This window comes from Onychomys torridus, chromosome 9 (genome assembly GCF_903995425.1).
Source record: "Onychomys torridus chromosome 9, mOncTor1.1, whole genome shotgun sequence".
Taxonomy (NCBI): domain Eukaryota; kingdom Metazoa; phylum Chordata; class Mammalia; order Rodentia; family Cricetidae; genus Onychomys; species Onychomys torridus.
This window is the reverse complement of record NC_050451.1, coordinates 76246328-76258800: the sequence shown is the minus strand read 5'-3', so window position 1 is coordinate 76258800 and position 12473 is coordinate 76246328. Positions and strand designations below refer to the sequence as shown.

The 12473-nt window shown below is 35.0% G+C and overlaps 1 protein-coding gene and 1 pseudogene across 1 annotated transcript; both read left to right on the top strand.

Moving 5' to 3' along the window:
- The first annotated feature begins 2864 nt into the window (after positions 1-2864).
- Positions 2865-3197, top strand: LOC118590854 (annotated as a pseudogene).
- A 5168-nt stretch (positions 3198-8365) lies between these two features.
- On the top strand, positions 8366-9952 carry LOC118590779 (actin-like). The gene is given in 4 exon segments (XM_036198532.1): positions 8366-8378; positions 9142-9390; positions 9393-9470; positions 9792-9952. Coding segments are annotated over 4 exon segments (501 nt in total).
- The last annotated feature ends 2521 nt before the right edge of the window (positions 9953-12473 follow it).

The following is a 12473-nucleotide window of genomic DNA, read 5'->3' as shown; positions in this document are numbered from 1 at the left end:
GGAAAACACAAGATACAAAGTATTTCTCGAAGTCTACATATGCTTTTCCTCCTCTGGACCTCCCCCACCTAAAAGTCAGGTGTATGTGTCTACTTGAGAAAATCCCATTTTCCATTTTGAAACTTCCTACATTTTATATCAATCCTAATTTGCTCCAGAGTTCTGTAGAAATGTTTCACTTTCTCCTACACATTTTTCTATTTCTGTGGACAAGCCAAGCAACAACAGCATCTTCTCTCTTTGATAAAGCTGCATTTTATAAACTTGAGATTCTACCTCAGTGAATTACACTGTTTGTCTTAGCATGACCCTGAAAATATCATTTTACTTTTTATCCTTTAGTGTTCTTTACAAAGGAGATAAGAACAATCGAAAAGAAAAATAGAATTTCCCTAGCTATGCCCCATACCTATGAAGGAAGTTAAGTGGAGTGAAGAGGCTACCTCCACTATGTTTATTTTAATGCAAAATGTCTCAGTCAGCATTGCATAACATCTCCATTGGAGCTCATGAAGTCATGTATGCTTTAATCTCTGCTTCAGGAAGTTCAAAAAATATACTCTAAATGAAACAAGCAGTATCTTTCAATTATTTACTAATGTTCTCTGGAATCCATTGTCCACTAAAATATGTTTCTGATCATTTAAACATTTAAATTTAATTCTTAGTGTCTTAAAAGCCATAATACTTTTATTATATTGCGCTAATATTCTAAAATTGGAACAATTAAAAAGAATGAACAATGATGGCATGAAACTCTTAGACACTTATGTTTATTTATGGGGAATGTCAATAAAATGTCAGAACATATAATATAGTATGGAAGTAAATTATATAATTCTTTCATTAATCAGTGACCACTGTGTACCTTCATTAAAGTCATAAAGATTCTATATTACTTATAATAACATTTCTCTTCTATGGACCATTATGTAGTTTGTTTATAAATAGGAGCTAAAATTATTTTATCAAAGCCTTGGTTCCTACAATAAATGAGGAAACTAATCCACCAGTATTTTATTTTGATTTTCTTAATAATGATCTAAAATATAAAAGTATTCACCACTACCACTTCTAAAGAGAAGTGTGAGATAATCACATATAAAAATTTTCTTGCTTCTATTCTTAAATTCTCTATTTCACATCTGTTCAATCTTTACTTTGCTTAACCAAGAACTCATAATGGGTTAAAGGAAAAGAACCTTGAAAAATGACAAGAACATATTGTATATGGCAATGATGACACTATCAATAGGTATAGTCAGACTTTCCTTGGACCATTGGCTCAGAAATAATGATGCAGAGACTTCTTATTAAGTACGAAAGCTTGACCTTAGCTTAGGCTTGTTTCCAACTAGCTCTTAAAACTTAAATTAATCCATTTATATTAATCTACATTCTGCCATGTTGCTTGTTACTTCTCCTCCATAGTGTATATCCAACTTCTTCTACATCTCACTGGTGAATCTACTACCTCAGATTCTTCCCCTGAATTACTTTCTCTGTCTACAAGTCCCATCTATCCTCTCCTGCCTAGCAATTGGCTGTCCATTTCTTTTGGTTTTCAGTAAACCAATAGAAGTTGTCTTAGGCAGGCAAGGAAGGACAGAGACACATCTTGACACAGTGTGATCAAATACCCCACAAAAAATAGGAGATATTCTAATTTTGAAAAACATTAAAAAGCTAGAAGGAGGAGAAATGATTTATGATGTATTTATTTATTTAAGGAACTGTACATTATGAATTTCACATGGCAAATGAGTCATTCCTTCTATTTCTAAAAGATGTTTCAATCTCAAAATGTCTAAAATCATTTTTACCATTTATAGCTGACATTCTTCTATATTTTCCTCATAGTTGAAATTATCATGCACCCACTTTCACAAATAAAGACGTCATAGATGTTCTATTCTTTTCTTTTCACATCCCACATTAAACTAGTCATAAAGGTCAGATTAGTGTAGCTATATACTGTGTGTACTTGCTCTCCAATGCTTCTCCCTATCAGGAGAGACGAAGACAGTCTTGTCTCCAATCTGAGCTGAGGTTCACTTCACAGAGACCTCACTTCTTTTCCATTTCTTTGTTTTATTGAAAATCCCTGTTTTTTTGTTTGTTTGTTTGTTTGTTTGGTTGGTTGGTTGTTTTTTTGAGACAGGGCTTCTCTGTGTAGCTTTGGAGCTTTTCCTGGAAGTCACTCTATAGCCCAGGCTGGCCTCGAACTCACAGAGATCTGCCTGTCTCTGCCTCTCAGGCAAAAAAAAAAAAAAAAGAACAATAAACAACCCATCATGACCAGGTTGCTTTAGTGCAGAATTCCACCAGACTACTGTAGAATTTGCTCATCAAATTAGTCTAAAAAATAGAAGCAGAGGAACATTGCCCAATTTTTCTAAAGGGCCACATTTACTCTAATGTCTATTTCATGTCTCTTCCATTTCTATCCTTCTTTTGAAAGCCTCTGGACTTGCCTTTATAATAGATCTTTTAGTGTTGGTTTTCTGTGCATCAGCTTTTTGTGAACTTACTACTTGGGTGAAACTTAACTGAAACAGAAATATTCTCTTTAGTTTTCATTGTTAATCATTACCAAGCTTCAGTTGCAGATTAATTTACTATTTTAAGGCAACTGCTCTAGAAATCAATCTGCAACTGAAGCTTGGTAACTAAAAATATGACTGTCTCCAATTTTCACAATAAGGCCAGCGTTAGAGAGGATTAGGGGAAAGTACAACCTAAACTGAAAATGATTAACAGTGAAAACTAAAGAAAATATTTCAGCTTCAGTTGAGTTTCACCCAAGTAGTAAGTTTCATCTAAAATATTGTATTTAAAATATGGTATTTCTCTAAAAGGCAAATATGTCTGGAAGGCTTTGGTGCAAGGCCATTTTTGCAGGCTATAAGTGAGGTCTCCGGAACCAGAGAGAGCACACAGCTCTTCTTAAAATTGAAGGTGTTTATGCTCAAGATGAAACTGAATTCTACTTGGGCAAGAGATGTGCTTATGTATATAAAGCAAAAAACAACACAGTGACACCTGGAAGCAAGCCAAACAAGACCAGAGTGATCTGGGAAAAAGCACCTCGGGCCCATGGAAACAGTGGCATGGTTTGTGCCGAATTCTGAAGCAATCTTCCTGCAAAGGCCATTGGACACAGAATCCATGTGATGCTGTACCCTTCCAGGATTTAAACTATTGAAAGTAAATAAAAGTGGATTTGTGTTCTTGCAAAAAAAAAAAAATGGTATTTCTTATTACACTACTAAATATGAAGGATTCAATTATGTTTATGTAATTTATTTCCCCTTATATACACTGTTCTATCATTTAGATGAACATATGCCTAATATTTTACATTGATATAAAATTGACCGGGCAGTGGTGGCGCACAGCCTGGGCTACAAAGCCAGTTCCAGGAAAGGCACACAGCTACACAGAGAAACCCTGTATTGAAAAACCAAATAAATAAATAATAAATAAATAAATACATAAATAAATACATAAATAAATAATAAAATTGCTTTGTATTTGTTTACACAGACTTCACAACTTCCATATACACAAGGAATATCACATTCTATTTAGACTACCTAGTAGTCTAAATTGTCAAAAAGTAACTTCAGATTTATATGGTTATCTTTTTAGGAAATGATCATAAACTTTATTTCACTTAAATAGGAACTAAAGTCATATCCTACAGATAATGTCAATCCTGAGACTCAAAAATTAGCTTTATGCCAAAATGAGTAATCTTTACACTTACAGTAGTGTTCCACTTTAAACATTGTTCTAAAATTTTGTTGTATCTTTCCCCTATAAAATTTCAAGCTTTCTAAGTAGCAATTCTGTGCATTTTGTTATTACAAACAATATACCAAGTGTACTTTAAAACATATATTAAGTTTCAAATACATGTATATTTATACTTATATTTGTAAATGTATTTATATATTTATGAAATGCATTCACTAATAAAACGCTAGGTACAAGTTAGACTGTCAAAACAACCAGTAAAAAACAAAGTTCATCTTATTTACTTTTAAAATTAAACTAATTTTTTTATTAGTATCTACTCACCTATCTTCAATAAAACATTAGTTGCCCTCATTAAAATAATTAATGAGTATAAGGTAGAATTGTTCATAAAATGTTAGTTCATAATAATACATAACCACAGCTAAATGTCATTTTGAGAACAAGAAATACACATAAATCTGAATAAAAACATGAATTCACTTTGGATTCTTTCACCATTTCTGTGATAAATAAATGAGATTATATATAGAAAATAACTGATCAAAAGCAGGCATTCCAGTATGTGTATAATTATGTACTATGACACATGAATCATTTATTGCATTAAGTAATTTCAAATAACTCACAGAGGAGGATATTCCTGGCCTTCTGTCATCATGTACTGAAACTCATCTCAAACAGGTACACTGCCTGAGCTAAGAGAAGAAAGTATAAAATTGAAACAAGTATCTGTAGTCCTAGTCACTCAGCAAAACTATTTTGGGTAGTGTTTATGTCTTATTTCTCATTCATTCTGTATACATTTTGTTCTAGGGATAATGTTCTACCAAAATAAATACTGCATTTTTCTCAAATGTATCACTTGACAGAAAAAAATCCTATCTCAAAATTACATATGGGAATTTTATATTCTGTAGCAAAAGTGATAAAATATCATGCTTGAAAGTATATTTGACATTCTGTAAGGTTTACCTCTTTTATTATGTTTGAATTTCAAATATATTGTCTTGTGATTAATATAGCCATACATTTATTTCTACATTTTGAGAGCACTAATGTAGTGATATTTTGTCTGTGTACCCCTATAAAGTGTATCTGAAGATCAGAGGAAAAAGCCAGCCACTACAGTAAACATAGAAGTAAAGGCAATGGTAGCACATGCCTTTAATCCTAGCATTTGGGAGGCAGAGATCCATCCAGATCTTTTTGGGTTCAAGGCCACACTGAGAACTGAGCCAGGCATGGTGGCACATGACTTTAATTGCAATACTAGTTAACTATAAAGGTCTGGAGGTCTGTACAGACAGACAAGAAGTGACAGAGCTGGGCAGAAAGAGGAAGTGATAGAGCTGGGAGCAGAGAGGAACTGAGCTGGCAGGGACAGAAAGGCATGTAGGCGTGGGTATAAGGGAAGTAGGTCTCTTTGAAAGCTGAAGAACTAGTGAGGTGAGGTTGGCTGCGGCTTATCCTATTCCTCTGATCTCTCAGTTTTTCACCCCAACATCTGGCTCCAGGGTTTATTATTATTATTATTATTATTATTATTATTATTATTATTATTATTATTATGAAGACCGTTTAGCAATTCATCTTACACACTAAAATTCAGCCACCCCTGCTAATCAAACTACATAAGCGTGCTATTCAAGTGGAGCAACTGTTACAAAACACCAGAGACAGATGACTTACATGACAGGAAAGAATTGCATTGCAATTCTAGAGATGTGAGCCTTAGTACAGGTGACAACAAGCCGGGCCCTTCAGAAGGTTGCAAATGTTGTCCTTATGTGTGTTCTCACATGATAGAGTGAGCTTGGGCCCCTCACCCTTCCTTAAGACACCAACTTGATCAAGAAGGCACATGTTCGAAATCTCAGAAACCATTTAATTACTTTGCAAAGGCCCCAACTCAAATATCATCACTTGGGAGTTAAAACATAAAGGAAAAGATGGTAAAAAAAAATATATATATATATAGCGAGTTTTATTTTCAGAAATCTCAAAGCTAGCTCATGTACCAAATATGTATGGATTAACCAAACGCTTAATATGTAGTTTCATATAAGTTTTTTCACACTATAAGCACATATCCAAAGAAATCATCAAGGAAGAAAAGTTGTTCTCATAAGACACAAACTATTACTAATGTGTTTATATTTGCATATAATTTTGTAGATGTCAAAGTGTATTGTAAGGTATTCTTTTTATATAAATAGAATCATATTCATCTCTTAAACCTTCACACACTTCTTTATTTTGATTCACAGTTTCAAAAGCATGTCCCTGAGAATTGTAATGTTGTGCAAGATGACACAAAATCTAATGGAATAGGTAGACAATTGCCCTGTTCTAAAGTTTTTGCTTCTTCAAAGCTGACGTCAATATATCCTGTCATATTAAAGGATATTTTCAGTTGAGATCAAAGTGTCCCAGCAATCCTCTTAGTAACCATCTCGCCTACATAATCCTCTCCCTCGCGTAGGTGACTAAAATGACCTAGATTTCCCACTTTGAGTTGGTGCCTGCACTTTATGACATATAGGCCAAAATAATTTTTACCTGAAGATTCACATCTAACACAAAAGCTCAGTCTCCTTTTCATGGTCTATCTGTCTGATACATTTTCACTGAAGCCTAGCATCCTATGAAAGAACATAAGATCATTTCCATTTTTATACTTCAACAACCTAACTATTTTACAGGCAGCAAATTCAAACAACCCCCTACACAATATTGTTTTAGGGGTGATTAACACACCTAGACTTCAGCTGATTTTTGAAGATTCTATAAGGACATTTATATCAACAACATAAATGCAAAATATTTCTCAAGTGTGATCTTACTAATAAACTGGGTCTTGTTCTCTGACTAAAAAGTTTAGTACTGAACAAACTCAGTCATTTTGTATATTTTAAAGAAAATTGTGATTCTGAAGAAATGAAAAAAATAATACATTCCAATTAAAGACATGAAATGATTGAAGAGTATTCTGAAGTGGCTCTTGTATGGAAGTATTAAGAAATAGAGGAAAAAGCATATTCTATTATTTATTTTCTGAGAAGGAGTAGAGAACACAAAGTAGCTATCACATTTGAAAATCATTCAGATTCATAGAAAATGCATGGGTAACACAACTTAATGTATAAAATTTAATGCTGCCATGTTTATTTTTTGCTTGTTTGGTTTTTTGTTTTTGTTTTGTTTTATTTGTTTGCTTCTTTTAAAATTTTTCTCTTCTTTTTTTTGTACAATTTAGCATAGATAATCCCATTTCTAAGTACATAAACCACTTGAAGAACATCTTTTTTATTTGAGAAGTAAAAAAAAACCATGATATCAGTTTATGAATTAATTTTTCTAACTGAATTATCTTCAATCCTTGTTGGGTTAGACAATCATTAAAAGAAGAAAGTTTAGTAGTCACCGAGTTATTGGCAAAGATGAATGAAATGTAATCCAAAGGGCAATGGATTCATGTCTCCTCTGCACATTGATGGAAAGAATGATTTAAAAGATATCAAAGCTAATGACTGTAGACATAGCTCAGTGGGTGGAATACTTTCCTGGCATACAAGAACTCCTTTGTTTGATTCCCATGGCAGTGCATGTCTATAATCCCAGCAATCTATGAAGAGAAACAGGAAGATAAAAGAATTCAACATCATGCTCAGCTTTGTGGCTATTTCAAGGCCTGAATGGGATATATGAAAGCTTTTCCAAAGAAAGCAAACAAACAAAAAAGCAAACCTTTAATTTAGAATATACTGAAAGTTAGAGACTATTTCACTGTTTTGTTTAATTCCAAAGTTAGACACCCATGGTGATCTTATTGACTAAAATAGTGATGCAGTTAATTGAAGTAATTACATGGTCTTGTTTCTCTACTCCAGTTCACTTGAACCCCATTGATACTGCGTTGCCTATCCCTGTCTTCCAAAGGCACAATTCATATGAATAGTCTCTTAAATCCTCTGTTACCCTAGCCTTTGAAAGCTCTATATAAAGGTGCATTTATTAAGTATATTACTAATTTATTCACTACAGGCTGTGGAATTTTCTAGGCAGTCACTGATCTGAAATCCACACAGAACAAAGGTTTGCATGGAGATTCCAGTTGCTACAGTGATGCCAAGCAGTACCATCATTCTTACCTGCGTTTCCACTTATGTATATATAAAATGAGATCAACATTGAAAAGTAGGGGAAATACTATAAGGTTAACTAGAAATTTGATCTGGGGAATGCAACAGGCCAAATTCTTATTCCTGGATTCTGAGTCTGATTGAGAGATGCCCTTTAACCTTTACCAAGTCACTGTCCTCCAGATATTTTCCAGGCCGTTCATGGAATAGACAGATACCTCATAAGATTATTGTGAAGGTTGAATAAGACAAGCTGCACAGGCTTTCTCTGGGCCATCTGAAATCACAGATGGTCAACGAGAAGAAAAACGCAATACATCCTTATTGTGAATTCCATTGATACAAGACAATAACCGTGTCTTAGATTTTAATGACCAAGAGATAGATATGACTTTATCATATTATGTCTGTGCATATTTCTCTGATACAAATGACTTCAAATATATTTCTGTTACAGAATTATGGCACAGAGAAGTACGTTTTGTGTGCTGTAGATCATCTATGCTGTTGCTTTTCAGAAGTATATGTGAATGTAATTGAATATAATTAACATATAAAGATTTCTGCTTGTGCAGTGCTTATTATTCTAAATTTATCTACCTCAAGTGATATTAGAATGGAAATAAGCCAAGCAGAAATTTGTGTAGAGAATAGGAATAGAGATGTGTAAAAATAGTTTTGAAGGAAAACAAACAACCATCATTTAGGCCCTATCTTTGGTATCTCTAATCAGCATCATACATTATATGAAACTTAAAAGGAAAATAAAATGGCAACCAATTATAAGGAACAAAACCAAAGGGTTATTGCATTCGAAAGTTTACTATACTTATTTGTAAAACGTGTGGAGAGTTGACCTTCTGAATTTTGAATTTTTCCATCCCTTTCCTAGTTGCCAGATGTTGAGTAAGTCTTTTCCATGAATTATATCATTTTTTTCCAAATATGCAAGAATTAAGATGTTAAGTACCCTAAGAAACTTTTACATAAAACTAGTAGGCAGAGACAAGATTCGTCTACAAGAGCTAAGGTAAATAGCCCCATCATCCTTGTAAGTTGACTTTGATTCACCTACATGTGGCCTTATTTTCAAGTAGCATCAATAACAAAAGTTACATTTTAGCATTACAGCACCTAAACTAATCCAGAATCACACAAGATATCCATGCAGCAATGAGCATAAAAACTTACAAACACAAAAGTACTGATACCTGTCTAATTTTTTTTAAGTAAAAAGAAAGAAGGAATGAAAATTATTGGGGCTCACACTCCGCCGCTGATTTGCACTGGGTGTCTTTTCGCTGCTCCATTTTCCTGTCCTTCGCTCATCGCAATGGAAGAAGAATTGCGGCACTTGTCATTGGCAATGGCTCCGACATGTGCAAAGCTGGCTTTGCTGGCGAAGCCGTTCCCAGGGCCGTGTTTCCTGTGTTTCCTTCAATCCTCGGGCGTCATGGTGGACACGGGCCCGAAGACTCGTATGTGGGTGCTGGGATGACATGGAGATCTGGCATCACACTTTCTACAATGAACTGCGAGTGGCCCCAGAGGAGCACCCGGTGCTTCTGACCATGCCTCCCCCTCCCCCCATTAGTTGGGAATGCAACAAGTACAGTAAGGGAAGTTCCAACCCCCACTGAGGCTTTTGTAATGGCCACGCCCACAAGGCGGGGCTGAAGGAGGAAACTGAAGACCCAGGATCCAGAGGAGAGAGATCTCTCTTGGTTCTGGGACCCTGGACGCTGGAGGTAGACCAAGCAGAGTTCTCCAGAGAACACCACCAGACTGCGCCATACCTTTGCCAGACCCTACAACCTATCCCTTCATTTGTAAGTTACCCCACAAAACAAACCTCCCTTTTAACTGCGTGGAGTGGCCTTAATAATTTCACCAATACCCCCCTGAACCCCAAAGCAAACAGAGAGAAGATGACGCAGATAATGTTTGAAACCTTCAATACCCCTGTCATGTACATGGCCATTCAGACGGTGCTGTCCTTGTATACATCTGGGCGCACCACTGGCATTGTCACGGAATCTGGAGTATGATGAGTCGTGCACCTCCATCGTCCACCGTAAATGCTTCTAGATGGACTGAGCAGGTGCCAGGCATATGCTGCATGAGCTAATTCTGAAGTATCAATTTGCCCTGGCAAACGTACACATCTCATGCTAGCCTCATGAAACTGGAATAAGCCTTTGAAAAGAAATTTGTCCTTGAAGCTTGTATCGAATATCAGCATTGGATTGTAGAAATTGTTTCTGATTTTTGACCTTGTATTCAAGTTAACTGTTCCCTTGGTACATGTTTAATACTCTGTGCATATCTTGATTTAGTCCTTAGTCATATGGCTCGGTCACTTGGTGGCTGGGGAGAGCATAGCTGTGGAAGAGAAATCCCCAGCCTGATGGATCTGTGTGAAGCAGTGTGCAGAATTTTAAAACCAACAGCTGACTTCAGGGATTTCTCCAGACTGGCAAGAGTTCCTGAACCAGTTACCACTTCTGTCTTGCTAATCTAATGGTGGGAAAGTCTGGGCCTTAGGACCCAGTTTGCGTTCTGGTATTTTCACTCCTGGCTGCCCTGGGTTGTTACTTGCCTTGAACGTTTGCATTGACACCTGTAACTGTATTCATCCCTTTTAAATTATGTAAGGTTTTTTGTACTCAATTCGTCAATAAATTACTAATTTTGGCTTTCTACTCCTCAGTGAGAACATTAGGCCCCAGCAACACGTCATTGTGTAAAGAAAAATAAAAGTAAATAAATAAATAAATAAATAAATAAATAAAAAGGAAAGGAAATCATTGGGAAAGAGGATTTATTCCAGAAGAAAAACCATGATGAATACAAATTTAAAATGATGAAAATAGAGAATTCAACAGACTGTGAAGCCACCTGAATCTTGATTACTGGTTGGAAATATATAGACATATTAGAGATATCATGTGTGAGAACTAATGTGTCTCAATTTAGACTGCTCTGACAGGTGCCCAGGAAGTGAACAACATTACAGAAGTAATGGCTGGCCAATGCCTTTGTCCTACAGTTGGGAACCATGGGCAGTTCACATATTACAGTGAATACAGTCAGCCAACAGATCTCTTCCAGCACCAACACACGTTGACTTTTAGGTCTTCATGGGTAGGCTTCTAGTGTTTAGTTACAATTCCAAGGACAAGGAAGAAACCACCATAGAAATAGCCAGGATTTAAAATTTTCCATTCCAGAAGATTAAGTTTTTCAAGACAGGGTTTCTCTGTGTAACCCTCGCTATTTTGGAACTCATTTTGTATGCCAGCATGGCCTCAAACTCAGAGATCGGCCTGTCTCTACATCTAAATGCTAAAATTAAATGTATGTGCCACGATGCCTGGCATAACAGTAATCCTAACTACGTCTTCCATTGCTCTTTTCTCTTCTTATCCCTGTTATTGTGTTATTATCAAAACCTTGATCTTAAAAGTTATGCCTCAAAGGAATTTATAAAATAAAAATTATTAATTGGTATGATTATTAATTAAAAGATGGATTCCTATTAACTGGATTTGGGGCACAGCATATTACAAATATCTTAATAGGTTTTCTTGTCATTTGCCTCTATTCTATAATCTATTATTTTTAAACATAAATACTATTTAAATTTAAAACTCAGTTTATGGTCAGGTAGAGTTATGAAACAAAATACTATGGTTGTTCTAAATCACCTTCCTAAAAAAGTTTGTAGAAATTGCTGATGAAGCATAGGAAAGGCTAAAAATATTTGCATGTTTAAAAAAGATGAGAAATGTCTAAAATATATCTATTATAAATTAAATGTATTTTTAGAATTATCGTTTCATGACCGGGCATTGATAAAGAGAATATTTAATTTTTTATAACTCAACTATGATTCTCTAAAACCTAAAAGAGAACAAAAGTTTTAGTGTTGCTCAATACCTCCTCGAATTCAGAAGGGTCATTATTAAAACATGTTTTAAACTTAAAATAGCTGTTAGAATTCATATTTTAAGAGAGTTATAAATTATAATCTGATGGGAATTTTTTACTCTAAAATTCTCATCCTACAAATGTTGGGAGCCTTGACCAGAAAAATCTGTAGTGCTCCTGAGATTGCCTTGCAGGCTGCTGAGTTCACCAATAATTCTTTGTAATTTCAGCACTACAATGGGAAGAGCCCTTTCTTTTGATTTGGGACTCGGCTGCTATTGTCTGGGACACTTTCTGGTTTTCTTTTTTTTTTTTTTTTCTTATCAGAGTCTTAGGTATGCCTCAGGGAAATAAAGACTCACCCAAACTAGGAGAAAAAAAAAGGCCCATAAAAACAGCTCTATTTTGCTGTTTCTCCCACATTTCCACAGCCTAAAAATCACCATGGTTATATTATTCTACTTGAGCACATAGAATTATGTCACCAAAATTATTAAGCAAAATCTAAAATATGAGTGTAATGACACGTCAGATTCTTAACAGTATCATTGAGATAGTCTGCTTAGAACAAAAGGCAAACCAAATTCAAGATGAGTTTAATTTAGTAAAATAAAATTTCCCTCAAGCCGTGACTTGTAA